This window comes from Scyliorhinus torazame, chromosome 11 (genome assembly GCF_047496885.1).
Source record: "Scyliorhinus torazame isolate Kashiwa2021f chromosome 11, sScyTor2.1, whole genome shotgun sequence".
NCBI classification, from domain to species: Eukaryota; Metazoa; Chordata; class Chondrichthyes; order Carcharhiniformes; family Scyliorhinidae; genus Scyliorhinus; species Scyliorhinus torazame.
Genome location: NC_092717.1, coordinates 238,615,545 through 238,631,915, shown reverse-complemented (window position 1 = coordinate 238,631,915; position 16,371 = coordinate 238,615,545). Strand labels below are relative to the sequence as shown.

General features: G+C 47.9%; 1 protein-coding gene across 2 annotated transcripts in view; it reads right to left on the bottom strand.

Moving 5' to 3' along the window:
* Positions 1–491: 491 nt before the first annotated feature.
* LOC140385862 (NIPA-like protein 2) overlaps positions 492–16,371 on the bottom strand; it is a 158,115-nt gene continuing 142,235 nt past the window's right edge. For both annotated transcript variants that reach the window (XM_072468463.1, XM_072468462.1), the window contains one exon: positions 492–1,876. In XM_072468463.1, the coding sequence (XP_072324564.1) occupies positions 1,767–1,876 (110 nt within the window). In that variant the 3' untranslated portion in view covers positions 492–1,766. The remainder of the gene's footprint in view (positions 1,877–16,371) is intronic.

The following is a 16,371-nucleotide window of genomic DNA, read 5'->3' as shown; positions in this document are numbered from 1 at the left end:
TAAGAGTGAAGGATGATTGGAAGAGGGAAGGATTGTGGAAGAGGTGAAGGGGAAAATGAGGTAATGGGAGCAAGAGTGTGGAGTGGAACATGAGCGTGAGGGTGGAGCGTGGTGGAAGGGAATGGGAAGTGAATTGCTGACAGCAGCAGTATCCGTGCAACTCCTGCACCCCAGTCGCAGTGAGCAGTTTTCCTCCAGACTCCGGTTTACCCCGGCTTTGCTGGGGCTCCTTGATGCCACCATCGGTCAAGTATGCCATTGGTGGCTCATCCCCAGCACCTGCAACCCGAAGCTGGGAGAGGTCAGGAGGACAACAAACAGAAACAACGAGAGTTAAAAGAGAAGTTGCCAAAAGAGAGCCAGCGAGAAGAAGAAATAAGTGAAAAACAGCAACTCTGGGGCATCAGGGCCAAGTCAGGAAGTGACCATCTCTTGACCCACCACTAAAGGTCAACCAGTTTTTTTTTGGGAAGCATTGAGATCGGAATATGTTTTCAACAGGGAATCATTTTATTCATAATGACAGCAGAACTTTAACATTTGAAAGACTCAAATATTAGGTATATTCTTGAAACAAACTAAAATAAATATTCTATCCTGTGGATTAAAATAATAAATGACTGACGTTTGTAAATACAGTACTTGAAGTTGTGGGATCAAGCCCCACTCCAGACTTGTCCACGTTATCTAGACTAGTACATTGCTGGGGAGACCTAGCTGTTCCCTCAGTTAGAAAGAGCCAGGAATACTCCCCTGTCTCCTGGCCTATATTTGTCCCTGCTCCAATACCATGAAAACCTATCCAGTCTCATATCACTGTTTGTTCAATCCTACTGTGCACAAATTAGCTGTCACCCGTTCTACATCACAACGGCGTTGCTCTTCACAAGTACTTCATTGGCTGTGCAGCAGGTCACAGAGTCATTGCGGCACAGGAGGAGGCTATTCGGCCTATCAAGTCCTTACCGGCTCTCTGTTGAGCAATCCAGTCAGCCCCATTCCCCTGCCCCACCCCTGAAATTTTATTTCCCTCAAGTGCACATCCCCTTTCCTTTTGAAATCATTAATCGTCCCCGCTTCCACCCCCCTCGTAGGCAGCGAGGTGTGGGTCACGACCACTCACGGTGTAAAAAAATGTCCTTCCTCACATCGTCCCACATCTCTTGCCCAACCCCTTAAATCTATATTTCGCAGCCCTAGTATTTTGACCTTTAATATGTCCTGAGGTCATTAAGGACACTATACAAATGTGTGGTTCTGTTTCTTCAAATAATCGACATCTAGAATAGATGACATTTTTTCTGATTGATTTTCCTCCCCGCTTCCATCGAATGACCTTCTCCTTAAGTGCATATCACACAACAGGTTGAATAAATAATGGAGAGAATTTTTGTCTCGTTTCTTTGTCGAAACCTTGGAATAAATTTGTGTCCATTTGTCAAGAGTTGTGTGTGAAGATTTGAGTAGTGGAACCTTTTCAGCCCAAAACGGGTTGTCCGTTGTCAAAAAAGGTCATTGAGAGTGACCTTTCAATACAGATGTGTAACAGCTGGCAAGGATAGCAGAGAGTGTTACTTTCCAGTGTAAACGCTGATGTCTGAGTGAACCATAAACTGGCTCAACAATGCAGAGTAGAGACATAATATTGTCCAATGGGGGATTCGAGCCCCAGCTGGAATACAAAATTAAGAATATCTAATTTGATGAAGTGTTAAGGTTCAGTTAATGTTCAGCCGGAGTATTAAACCCAATTTGTGCTTTAATGGTTATTTTGCATCTTCACCCGGAGAGTCATTGGTACGTCCGACATCGTGTACAGTCCCATAAGAATTGACGTTGCTCAGTTCGGGTTGGATTTTCTCTGTGCTTCTTTCCTCTGCCAAAAAATGGAAAAAAATGTGGTTATTTTCTTATCTCAATGGTCCTCTAAAGTGAAGTCAACGTCAAACCCATCATAGCCGCTGATAATGTAGCAGCTCTTCGTAGAGGAACAGGAAGAGGTCACTTGGTCAGTTCTGTCTCCGCCAACTGAAAAACTAGCCACCCCACAGCCTAATCCCATTTTCCAGCAATCGTTCCGGGGCCCTGACGCTAACAGCACTGGAGGTGCATTATCCAGGCACCTTATACATGAGTTGGAGGTTTCCGCCTCTATTACTCTTTCAGGCTCTGAGCTCCAGACATTTACAACCCTCTGATGAAAAAGTCTTTCTTCAGCTCCCCTTTCATCCTTCTACCAATCACTATAAACCTTTGCTGTACAAAACTTTGGTCAGGCCACATTTGGAGTACTGTGTGCAGTTCTGGTCGCCTCATTTTAGGAAGGATGTGGAAGCTTTGGGAAAGGTGCAAAGGAGATTTACCAGGATGTTGCCTGGAATGGAGAGTAGGTCTTACAAGGAAAGGTTGAGGGTGCGAGGCCTTTTCTCATTAGAACGGAGAAGGATGAGGGGCGACTTGATAGAGGTTGATAGAGGTTTGTAAGATGATCAGGGGAATAGATAGAGTAGACAGTCAGAGACTTTTTCCCCGGGTGAAACAAACCATTACAAGGGGACATACATTTAAGGTGAATGGTGGAAGACATAGGGGGGATGTCAGAGGTAGGTTCTTTACCCAGAGAGTAGTGGGGGCATAGAATGCACTGCCTGTGGAAGTAGTTGAGTTGGAAACATTAGGCACCTTCAAGCGGCTATTGGATAGGTACATGGATTACGGTAGAATGATGGGGTGTAGATTAATTTGTTTTTAATTCAGGACAAAAGTTCGGCACAACATCGCGGGCCGAACGGCCTGTTCTATGCTTTATTTTTCTATGTTCTATGTTCTACTCCCACTAATCACTGACCAGTTTTATTTTGTCTTCTACCTCTGATGGGGTCACGGTTTCTTCACCAATTCCCACTACATGCAATCATGAGAAATGTAACATTAGCCATATAAATACTGGGGTTACAAGAGCAGATCAGAGGCTAGGAATCTACAAGGCACAAGCCAGGTGTCTAATGGAAAACTCTCCACTTGCCTCCAACAACACATAAGAAACTCAACACCATCCAAGACACAGCAGCCCACTTGATTGCTCTCCCTTCCACAAACATTCAATCCCACCACCACTGATGCACTGTGGCAGCCGTGTGTACCATCTTCAAGATGCACTGCAGCAACTCACCAAGGTTCCTTAGTCAGCACCTTCCAAAACCCACGACCACTAACATCTAGAAGGACAAGAGCAGCAGATACAAAGGAACACCGCCATCACCTCCCCTCCAACCTACACACCACCTGACTTGGAAAGATATTGCCGTTCCTTAAGTGTCGCTGGGTCAAAATACCGCAATTCCCTCACAGCTCTGTGGGTGTACCTACACCACATGGACCGCAGCAGTTCAAGAGGACAGATCACCGCCACCTTATCAAGGGCAACTAGGGATAGGCAATAAATGCTGCCCTAGCCAGCGACGCTCACATCCCAAAGGTGAAGATTTTAAAATTTCCACTATTTCTACCAGGTTTGGAATGAACTTCCCACGTTGTGATTTGTTCCCTGTGCCATCTGCATTGTCGTTCATGACTATCTCTCTTCAGTTCTGAAGGAGAATCATATGGATTCAAAACAGTGGGCGGGATTTACCGACTAACCCAACGGCGGCGGAGGTGGCCCACCAGCGGGATTTTCGGGTCCCGCCATTGTCAACGGGAAATCTCTCTACAGATGCTGCCAGACCTGCTGAGTTTATCCAGAATTGTGTTTTTAATTTAGAAACACAAGGACAGGTGAATCAGAAATGAAGTTGGTGCGATGACCTACAAGGGTTATTTGAATGTAATGCGACATGAATCCAAGGTCCCGGTTGAGGCCGCACTCATGTGTGCGGAACTTGGCTATAAGTTTCTGCTCGGTGATTCTGCGTTGTCACGCGTCCTGAAGGCCGCCTTGGAGAACGCTTACCCGGAGATCAGAGGCTGAATGCCTTTGACTGCTGAAGTGTTCCTCGACTGGAAGGGAACATTCCTGCCTGGTGATTGTTGCGCGATGTCCGTTCATTCGAATGAAGGCGCCCTTCAGGACCCGCGACAACGCAGAATCGCCGAGCAGAAACTTATAGCCAAGTTCCGCACACATGAGTGCGGCCTCAACCGGGACCTGGGATTCATGTCGCATTACATTCATCCCCCACCATCTGGCCTGCAAAATCCTACCAACTGTCCTGGCTTGACACAATTCACACCTCTTTAACCTGGGGTTACCCCATCTCTGGATCTGTAAAGATTTAATCACCTGCTAATGCTCACATTCCAAGCATTGTCTGGCATCTTTGAATCTGTCTATATATATGTTTCTGGAACATACCTCTTCATTCACCTGAGGAAGGAGCAGCGCTCCGAAAGCTAGTGACATCGAAACAAACCTGTTGGACTTAACCTGGTGTTGTAAAACTTCTCACTGTGCTCACCCCAGTCCAACGCTGGCATCTCCACATCAGGATGAGTGACTTGGAGGGGAACATCCAGGTGATGGTGTTCCCAGTATCTGCTGCCCTTGTCCTCCTAGATGGTAAGGTTGTGGGTTTAGAAGGTGCTATCGAAGGAGGATTGAGTTTAAGAGCCGCGAGGTTTTATAAAACCCTGGTTAGACCACACTTGGAATATTGTGTCCAGTTCTGGTCGCCTCATTATAGGAAGGATGTGGATGCTTTGGAGAGAATGCAGAGGAGATTTACCAGGATGTTGCCTGGACTGGAGGGCATGTCTTATGAAGAAAGGTTGAGGGAGCTAGGGCTTTTCTCACTGGAGCGAAGAAGGATGAGAGGTGACTTGATAGAGGTGTACAAGGTGATGAGAGGCATGGATAGAGTGGATAGCCAGAGACTTTTCCCCAGGGTGGAAATGGCTGTCACGAGGGGACATAATTTTAAGGTAATTGGAGGAAGGTGTAGGGGAGATATCAGAGGTAGGTTCTTTACACAGAGAGTGGTGGGTGCGTGGAATGCACTGCCAGCAGAGGTGGTGGAGTCAGAGTCATTAGGGACATTTAAGTGACTCTTGCTCAGCAGTAAATTGACGGGGTGTAGATTAGGTTGATCTTAGATTAGGATAAATGGTCGGCACAACATCGTGGGCTGAAGGGCCTGTACTGTTCTATGTTTTATGAGTCTTAGCTGCATTGCTTCCTGTAGATGGTACACATTGCAATCATGTGCACTGGTGGTGCGCAGTGAGTACATGAACATTAAGGGGGTAAAATTCCTTTCAGTTCCCATAGTAAACTGACGATAGTGACCATGAAGTCATGGAAACCCATTAATGTGATTCGAATTAATTAGTCACTCATCCATTTGTCTTGATCCTGCAAGGGACTGTCCTTCCCTGGACAACAATTACTTGCTTTGTGCAGGAATGGACAGAAAATGAGCTCAGCAGTGATTAGGGAACTAAGTTCTGTAATGACGTTCTGTGCTACAGCTAAGGCTATCCTGCTTCTTGAAGTTTTCATGCTGCCCTATAGAATGGTGCAATATTTTATTTTATGGGCTTGAACTGCACCCCACCTGTACATATCTTCAAAAGTATGTGAGATCTTCTGGATCTGTAGGACCTGCTGACTGGGTCTCTTTGGGAGGGTTGAGATTTTATACAGTGCGTTGTTGATGTCTTGTCTGTTAATGTCAATGTCATGGATAGGGTTACGGGAATCAGGTGATGTGTATTAATGGTCTTTGAGCGCAGAATAATAGGAGATACTTTTGATTTTTGTGACAGTTCCCTACCAGGGACTTACACCCCGTGTCATTTTTGTTTAACTCATTGATTGTTGTGTTATTATTGAATAGGGGATATTTCCATCACCAGTCGGCTGCAGGGAGTGCAGCATCACCTCCGGGAATGATATTTTAGTTTGATTTCGCAAGTTTCCATCTGAAATTTGATATTATTTGTTGCACTGATGATAATAATAATCTTTATTGTCACAAGTAGGCTGACATTAACGCCAGGGGCTGTCACCCCTCTTTAAGTTTTTATTTTATTGATCATTTATTTTATTCAAAAGGACATATAAATAGGGGTAGCTCCACACCCATGGGCATCGCGATGGTTGGGGTGTACCATCAGCCCCTGGAAATTATACTGCAATGTGATTTTGTAATTTCCTTTGAAGTTTTGATTTTTTTTGTTGCAATGCTCCGTGTCACCCCCATCTCATTAGTGATCTTTTCTTTAGTGCATTGATTTTTTTGGTTCATTAAAAAGAGCATGAATGGACTTCCGGGTGCGGCGATGACCAGCTGAGTCGCACGTTTCGGCAGCTCCCTGTGAAACGGACTTTTGGGCTCTTGATAGGAGCCCCAACGGCAATTTTGACGGCTAAAAACACTGTGCGGTAAACCAGAAGGGAATCCCCCCTGGATACGGATGGAAAAAGGAGGAGAAAGTGGCCAGATTGCAGTGGATCCTTTAGAACAGCGGCAAGGAAGGCAAGCAAAAACCAAGATGGCGTCGGAAGGTGGCAGTTTAACATGGGGCCCTGAACAACAAGAGTTCTTGAAATGCTGTGTGGAAGAGATCAAAAAGGAAATGAAGAAAGAGCTGTTGGCCCCGATACTACAGGCGATCGAACGGCTAAAGGAGGAACAAAAGACCCACGAGCGGGAGCTTCGGGTCGTGAAGGCAAAGGCAGCCGAGAATGAGGACGACATACAGGGCCTGGTGGTGAAGATGGAGACGCAGGAGGCACATCAGAAACGATGTGTGGAAAGGTTGGAGGCACTGGAAAACAACGCAAGGAGGAACAACCTGAGGATTCTTGGTCTTCCTGAAGGTGTGGAGGGAGCGGACGTCGGGGCATATGTGAGCACGATGCTGCACTCGTTAATGGGAGCGGAGGCCCCGGCGGGTCCGTTGGAGGTGGAGGGAGCATACCGAGTGATGGCGCGAGGACCGAGAGCAGGAGAAATTCCCAGAGCCATAGTGGTGAGATTCCTCCGTTTTAAGGATAGAGAAATGGTCCTTAGATGGGCGAAGAAAACTCGGAGCAGTAAATGGGAGAACGCGGTGATCCGCGTTTATCAAGACTGGAGTGCGGAGGTGGCGAGAAGGAGGGCGAGCTTTAATCGGGCCAAGGCGGTGCTTCATAAAAAGAAGATAAAATTTGGAATGCTGCAACCGGCAAGACTGTGGGTCACATATCGAGGGAGGCACCACTACTTTGAGACGGCGGATGAAGCGTGGACTTTTATTGTGGAAGAAAAACTGGAATGAGCGGGTTATTAAAAAGAACGTTCGAACAAAGTGGTGGGGCGAATGTGGGGGGCAAAGAGTGGTTTTATGTACTAATCCTGCGATGTGGTAACTTTTCTCTCTCCCACAGGTGGTGATGGGGGGAGGAGGGGAGGTGGAGGAGATGGGGCGTTGGCCATTGGGGGCGGGGCCAAGGGAGAAGCGCGGGCTTGGTTCCCGCGCTATGATAATCATGGCGGGAATAGAGAAGCAGGAAGGAGGGGGCGTCGCACGGTGCGAGCCGAGGTCACGGGGGGAAGCCGAGGTCAGCCAGAGTTTGCTGACTTCTGGGAGCAACATGGGGGGAGTAATTACGCTAGCGGGGGATCTAGCGGGGGGGGTGGGAGGGGGGGAATTACTGGGTTGCTGCTGCTGGGGAGAGGGGGGAGCTGGTATGGGAGAGGATGGGCGGGGGGGCACCGCCTGGGGGAGATACAGCTGCGTGGGAACCGGGTGAGGAGCTGGAAAAAGGTGATGGCTAATCGACAAGGGGGGGGGGGGGTAGGAAGCCCCCCAACTCGGCTGATCACGTGGAACGTGAGAGGGCTGAACGGGCCGATAAAGAGGGCACGGGTACTCGCACACCTTAAGAAACTTAAGGCAGATGTGGTTATGTTACAGGAAACGCACCTGAAACTGATAGACCAGGTTAGGCTACGCAAAGGATGGGTGGGGCAGGTGTTCCATTCGGGGCTAGATGCGAAAAACAGGGGGGTGGCTATATTAGTGGGGAAGCGGGTAATGTTCGAGGCAAAGACTATAGTGGCGGATAACGGGGGCAGATACGTGATGGTGAGTGGCAAACTACAGGGGGAGACGGTGGTTTTGGTAAACGTATATGCCCCGAACTGGGATGGTGCCAATTTTATGAACATAGAACATAGAACATAGAAAATACAGCACAGAACAGGCCCTTCGGCCCACGATGTTGTGCCGAACCTTTGTCCTAGATTAATCATAGATTATCATTGAATTTACAGTGCAGAAGGAGGCCATTCGGCCCTTTGAGTCTGCACTGGCTCTTGGAAAGAGCACCATACCCAAACTCAACACCTCCACCCAACACCAAGGGCAATTTGGACATTAACGGCGATTTATCATTGGCCAATTCACCTAACCCGCACATCTTTGGACTGTGGGAGGAAACCGGAGCACCCGGAGGAAACCCACGCAGACACGGGGAGGACGTGCAGACTCCGCACAGACAATGACCCAAGCCGGAATCGAACCTGGGACCATGGAGCTGTGAAGCAATTGCGCTATCCACAATGATACCGTGCTGCCCTTAAGAACAAATAAATCTACACTATATCATTTTACCGTCATCCATGTACCTATCCAATAGCTGCTTGAAGGTCCCTAATGTTTCCGACTCAACTACTTCCACAGGCAGTGCATTCCATGCCCCCACTACTCTCTGGGTAAAGAACCTACCTCTGATATCCCTCCTATATCTTCCACCTTTCACCTTAAATTTATGTCCCCTTGTAATGGTGTGTTCCACCCGGGGAAAAAGTCTCTGACTGTCTACTCTATCTATTCCCCTGATCATCTTATAAACCTCTATCAAGTCGCCTCTCATCCTTCTCCGCTCTAATGAGAAAAGGCCTAGCACCCTCAACCTTTCCTCGTAAGACCTACTCTCCATTCCAGGCAACATCCTGGTAAATCTTCTTTGCACCTTTTCCAGAGCTTCCACATCCTTCCTAAAATGAGGCGACCAGAGCTGTACACAGTACTCCAAATGTGGCCTTACCAAAGTTTTGTACAGCTGCATCATCACCTCAAGGCTCTTAAATTCAATCCCTCTGTTAATGAACGCGAGCACACCATAGGCCTTCTTCACAGCTCTATCCACTTGAGTGGCAACTTTCAAAGATGTATGAACATAGACCCCAAGATCTCTCTGCTCCTCCACATTGCCAAGAACTCTACCGTTAACCCTATATTCCGCATTCATATTTGTCCTTCCAAAATGGACAACCTCACACTTTTCAGGGTTAAACTCCATCTGCCACTTCTCAGCCCAGCTCTGCATCCTATCTATGTCTCTTTGCAGCCGACAACAGCCCTCCTTACTATCCACAACTCCACCAATCTTCGTATCGTCTGCAAATTTACTGACCCACCCTTCAACTCCCTCATCCAAGTCATTAATGAAAATCACAAACAGCAGAGGTCCCAGAACTGATCCCTGTGGTACGCCACTGGTAACTGGGATCCAGGCTGAATATTTGCCATCCACCACCACTCTCTGACTTCTATCGGTTAGCCAGTTCGTTATCCAACTGGCCAAATTTCCCACTATCCCATGCCTCCTTACTTTCTGCATAAGCCTACCATGGGGAACTTTATCAAATGCCTTACTAAAATCCATGTACACTACATCCACTGCTTTACCTTCATCCACATGCTTGGTCACCTCCTCAAAGAATTCAATAAGATTTGTAAGGCAAGACCTACCCCTCACAAATCCGTGCTGACTATCCCTAATCAAGCAGTGTCTTTCCAGATGCTCAGAAATCCTATCCTTCAGTACCCTTTCCATTACTTTGCCTACCACCGAAGTAAGACTAACTGGCCTGTAATTCCCAGGGTTATCACTAGTTCCTTTTTTGAACAGGGGCACGACATTCGCCACTCTCCAATCCCCTGGTACCACCCCTGTTGACAGTGAGGACGAAAAGATCATTGCCAATGGCTCTGCAATTTCATCTCTTGCTTCCCATAGAATCCTTCGATATATCCCGTCAGGCCCGGGGGACTTGTCTATCCTCAAGTTTTTCAAAATGCCCAACACATCTTCCTTCCTGACAAGTATTTCCTCGAGCTTACCAATCTGTTTCACACTGTCCTCTCCAACAATATCGCCCCTCTCATTTGTAAATACAGAAGAAAAATACTCATTCAAGACCTCTCCTATCTCTTCAGACTCAATACACAATCTCCCGCTACTGTCCTTGATCGGACCTACCCTCGCTCTAGTCATTCTCATTATATGAGGCGGATGCTAGGACGCATTCCGGACCTAGAGATGGGAAAGCTGATAATGGGGGGAGATTTTAATACGGTGTTGGAACCAGGGCTGGATAGGTCGAAGTCCAGGACTGGAAGGAGGCCGGCAGCAGCCAAGGTACTTAAAGATTTTATGGAGCAGATGGGAGGTGTAGACCCGTGGAGATTTAGCAGACCTAGGAGTAAGGAGTTCTCGTTTTTCTCCTATGTCCATAAAGTCTACTCGCGAATAGACTTTTTTGTGCTGGGTAGGGCATTGATCCTGAAGGTGAGGGGAACGGAGTATACGGCTATAGCCATTTCGGATCACGCTCCACACTGGGTGGACTTGGAGATAGGGGAGGAAACAGGAGGGCGCCCACCCTGGAGAATGGACATGGGACTAATGGCAGATGAGGGGGTGTGTCTAAGGGTGAGGGAGTACATTGAAAAGTACTTGGAACTCAATGATAATGGGGAGGTCCAGGTGGGAGTGGTCTGGGAGGCGTTGAAGGCGGTGGTTAGAGGGGAGCTGATATCAATAAGGGCACATAAAGGGAAGCAGGAGAGTAAGGAACGGGAGCGGTTGCTGCAAGAACTTTTGAGGCTGGACAGACAATATGCGGAAGCACCGGAGGAGGGACTGTACAGGGAAAGGCAAAGGCTACATGTAGAATTTGACTTGCTGACTACAGGCACTGCAGAGGCACAATGGAGGAAGGCACAGGGTGTACAGTACGAATATGGGGAGAAGGCGAGCAGGTTGCTGGCACACCAATTGAGGAAAAGGGGAGCAGCGAGGGAAATAGGGGGAGTGAGGGATGAGGAAGGAGAGATGGAGCGGGGAGCGGAGAGAGTGAATGGAGTGTTCAAGACATTTTATAAAAAATTATATGAAGCTCAACCCCCGGATGGGAGGGAGAGAATGATGGGCTTCTTGGATCGGCTGGAATTTCCCAAGGTGGAAGAGCAGGAAAGGGTGGGACTGGGAGCACAGATCGAGGTAGAAGAAGTGGTGAAAGGAATTAGGAGCATGCAGGCGGGAAAGGCCCCGGGACCGGATGGATTCCCAGTCGAATTCTATAGAAAATATGTGGACTTGCTCGCCCCGGTACTGACGAGGACCTTTAAAGAGGCAAAGGAAAGGGGACAACTGCCTCCGACTATGTCTGAAGCAACGATATCGCTTCTCTTAAAGAAGGAAAAGGACCCGCTACAATGCGGGTCCTATAGACCTATTTCCCTCCTAAATGTAGATGCCAAGGTCCTGGCCAAGGTAATGGCAATGAGAATAGAGGAATGTGTCCCGGGGGTGGTCCACGAGGACCAAACTGGGTTTGTGAAGGGGAGACAGCTGAACACGAATATACGGAGGTTGTTAGGGGTAATGATGATGGCCCCACCAGAGGGAGAAACGGAGATAGTAGTGGCGATGGATGCCGAGAAAGCATTTGATAGAGTGGAGTGGGATTATTTGTGGAAGGTGTTGAGGAGATTTGGTTTTGGAGAGGGGTATGTTAGATGGGTGCAGCTGTTGTATAGGGCCCCAGTGGCGAGCGTGGTCACGAATGGACGGGGATCTGCATATTTTCGGCTCCATAGAGGGACAAGGCAGGGATGCCCTCTGTCCCCATTATTGTTTGCACTGGCGATTGAGCCCCTGGCGATAGCGTTGAGGGGTTCCAAGAAGTGGAGGGGAGTACTTAGGGGAGGAGAAGAACACCGGGTATCTTTGTATGCGGACGATTTGCTACTATACGTGGCGGACCCGGCGGAGGGGATGCCAGAAATAATGCGGATACTTGGGGGGTTTAGGGATTTTTCAGGGTATAAATTGAACATGGGGAAAAGTGAGTTGTTTGTGGTGCATCCAGGGGAGCAGAGTAGAGAAATAGAGGACCTACCGTTGAGGAAGGTAACAAGGGACTTTCGTTACCTGGGGATCCAGATAGCTAAGAATTGGGGCACATTGCATAGGTTAAATTTAACGCGGTTGGTGGAACAGATGGAGGAGGATTTCAAGAGATGGGATATGGTATCCCTGTCACTGGCAGTGAGGGTGCAGGCGGTTAAGATGGTGGTCCTCCCGAGATTCCTCTTTGTGTTTCAGTGCCTCCCGGTGGTGATCACGAAGGCTTTTTTAAAAAGGATTGAAAAGAGCATCATGGGTTTTGTGTGGGCCGGGAAGACCCCGAGAGTGAGGAAGGGATTCTTACAGCGTAGCAGGGATAGGGGGGGGCTGGCACTACCGAGCCTAAGTGAGTATTATTGGGCCGCTAATATTTCAATGGTGAGTAAGTGGATGGGAGAGGAAGAGGGAGCGGCGTGGAAGAGATTAGAGAGGGCGTCCTGTAGGGGGACTAGCCTACAGGCTATGGTGACAGCCCCATTGCCGTTCTCACCGAGGAACTACACCACAAGCCCGGTGGTGGTGGCTACACTGAAGATTTGGGGACAGTGGAGACGGCATAGGGGAAAGACTGGAGCCTTGGGGGGGTCCCCGATAAGAAACAATCATAGGTTTACCCCGGGGGGAATGGATGGGGGATATGGAATGTGGCAAAGAGCAGGAATAACGCAACTGAAAGATCTGTTTGTGGAACGGAAGTTTGCGAGTCTGGAAGCGCTGACCAAGAAATATGGGTTGCCCCAAGGGAATGCATTCAGGTATATGCAACTGAGGGCTTTTGCGAGGCAACAGGTGAGGGAATTCCCGCAGCTCCCGACACAAGAGGTGCAGGACAGAGTGATCTCAAAGACATGGGTGGGGGATGGTAAGGTGTCAGATATATATAGGGAAATGAGGGACGAAGGGGAGACTATGGTAGATGAACTAAAAGGGAAATGGGAAGAAGAGCTGGGGGAGGAGATCGAGGAGGGGCTGTGGGCAGATGCCCTAAGCAGGGTAAACTCGTCGTCCTCGTGTGCCAGGCTAAGCCTGATTCAGTTTAAGGTATTACACAGGGCACATATGACTGGAGCACGGCTCAGTAAATTTTTTTGGGTGGAGGATAGGTGTGCGAGGTGCTCGAGAAGCCCAGCGAATCATACCCATATGTTTTGGTCATGCCCGGCACTACAGGGGTTTTGGATGGGGGTGACAAAGGTGCTTTCAAAAGTAGTAGGAGTCCGGGTCGAACCAAGCTGGGGGTTGGCTATATTTGGGGTTGCACAAGAGCCGGGAGTGCAGGAGGCGAGAGAGGCCGATGTTTTGGCCTTTGCGTCCCTAGTAGCCCGGCGCAGGATATTGCCAATGTGGAAAGAAGCCAAGCCCCCGGGGGTGGAGACCGGGATAAATGACATGGCGGGGTTTATAAAGCTAGAGCGGATTAAGTTCGTCCTTAGGGGGTCGGCTCAAGGGTTCACCAGGCGGTGGCAACCGTTCGTCGGATACCTCGCAGAAAGATAGACGGAATGGGAAAAAGGCAGCAGCAGCAGCCCAGGATCGGGGGGGGGGGGGGGGGGGGGGGAGGAGGAACCAGAAGGACTCTCAGGGTTGTTAATATATACTGTATAGTGTGCATAGGTCGTTGCTACAGATAATTATATATTGGACTGTTAAATTATATTTTTGGAGAGTGTTACCTGTGACAAGGCAGTTGCCAATTAGGGCTAGTTTTCATTTTTGTTATTTATTGTTTATTCATTTTTTGTTTATAAAATAGGTCATTGTTATTTGTGTTGTTATAATATTGTGTAAAGGATGCACAATGTACTGTGTTGGTTGACCAAAAATTTTCAATAAAATATTTAATTAAAAAAAAAGAGCATGAATAGGGGGCCAGTGGGCACCGCGGGGGCTGCGGTGCATCATCGTCCCAGAGACAACATTTAGATTTGATTTTATAAGTTTCCTCTGTTTTGTTTAGGTTACAGTGCCCCACCCGGAGCTATCACCCACCCCTTTGGTTATTTTGTGTTACTGGTCATTTGTTTTTGTTTATTGTTCTTCAAACGAGCAGATCAATAGGCAATATGGGAGGAGGGCCTCCTCATAAGCCTGCTGCTGGGCCTGGCCAAGATGGCCAGCAACAGGTCCAGGCAAAGGGCGGTCAAGGGAGATCACATGACCCAACTGTCAAGTGAAGACATGGGCAGCAGAATTTTGATTTACCTCATGTTTACAGAGGGTGGCATTTGGGAGGCCAGGCGGGAGTGTGTGGTAGTAATCGAGTCCAAATGTGACAAAGGCATGAATGAGGGTTTCAGCAGCAGGTGAACTGAGATAGGAGTGGATTTGAGTTATTTTACGGTGATTTAAATAGGTGGTCTTAGCAATTAAGCGAGAGATGTGACCAGAGGCTCGTCTATGACAGCAGGTTTGTGAACAATCCACTTCCCACTCAAGGCGGTATAAAAGTACTATTAGTGTTTAAAGTATTTATGTGTGACGGTAAAAATGAAAAAAGGCATTAAATTAAAAATCAGAAATAGATTTTACATCAAGGTTTCCCAAAATGCACTGCAGAACCTTGAAATGTGATTAAAAAGTAGATTATTCAAATGGTAATGGGCATTGCAAATTTATTTTTAATACACAAAACATCGGTGAATTGCAATTCAATTGCAAGATTGTTATGCTTTAAACCATCTATTTAATTTCAGATAAAATGGAGGAGCGAAGAGGAACATGTGATGTGTTATGAATTCTGCCTTACAAGCTAATATTGCAACTGTTTCAACAAACTAATGGAATTCTGAGCTCTCAGCCAAGCCTCGTTACATATTCTTGACTGAGATTCCAGAAATCCATTAGACTGTTTGCAACCCAGAGAAAACATTGCTTGATCTGGCTCTTTGATCTCGTCTGTCAATTACACAATATTTATTTACACAAGATAAAGAGGTTACGAATGCTTGCAGTTTCTGCTATTGATACTTTAAATGGTCTGGGATGATTGCCAATTTTACTGGCCTGTAGTAATTTCTTTTTCACTGGGTGATTGTTGTGGTGGCATGGCCCCTTTGAGGGGCGATCAGTCGCTGGCCCCGTGACCCGCCTGTCGCACGTTAGCTTGCGAGCCCTTGCCAATGGGAAGAAATCACAGGGCCCGGAGAACAGGGACCCGGTAGTAGAGTGTAGACCCAAGAGTCAAGGAGTAAAGACATATATTTCAATTGCTGTAAATAGTTTAACCTCGTTGTTTGTTCCAATAAATCATGTTGCTAATTAAGCAGCCTCTTCATTGATACCTCGCGCTATTGCAGCTGTTTATTTTAAATTAATAGTTTCTATTGTCACTAGAGGGTTCATTGGTTCTGCAGAGTGTAAATTGGGTGAATGGGCATGAAAGTGCCAAAGCTTAGCATTGGGGGAATGAAGTGGTATGGATGGTACATGGGGAGTCTGAGGAGGGTGAGGGATGTGAGTGGTGGCATTATACCTGAGACAAAGTCCCACAACACCAAGGTGGGCCTTTTGAACGGCTCGCCCTGGCAGCCGGCCGTCCCTGGTGGCTGCCTCCGAACATTTCCCCAGGTTGGCTGGCCCGGTTCAGCCAGCGCGCATTCCCACCCTCTCCCGCAACTATTAAAGTCCTGTCTTCCCCGTCACTTTTCCCCGAGGCAGGAGGGCCAAGCCAGAGGTATTCCTGATTCCCGCTGCCTGCCTCAAGAGTGAAAAGAAGGGAGGTGAAGCAGAAGAGAAGAGAAAAAGAGAGACAGAGCGAGAGAGACAGAGAGAGAGAGAGAGGTCTCACAGAGACAAAGTCTGCACTGGGATGGCAGAGGAACGAAGAGGCTAGTCCTCTGTGAGCTACCAGGCAGAGTGCGGTAGGGAGGAAGGGTGGCCCATAGTCAAAGCGAAGCACCCTGTGGTGATTTAAAGATTTACCCTGGCGAGGCCAGTGGAAGAAATAACCAGTGTGGGCCCTACCACTGGAAGTCAGTTCCAGAATTCTCAGGGGCCTGAGAGAAAGGAACTTTGATGGCCGCTGGATGAGATGTAAACCCATTGGAAGGTGGGAGTGACTGTGGACTGTTTTCTGTAAAGACTGCAATCCTGGGGAAAGCATGTTGTAAGGTGGACAGTGTGGGCTTATCAGTCATGTCAAAACATTAATAAGTGTTATTACACTTATTACAAAGAGCTTTGGCAAA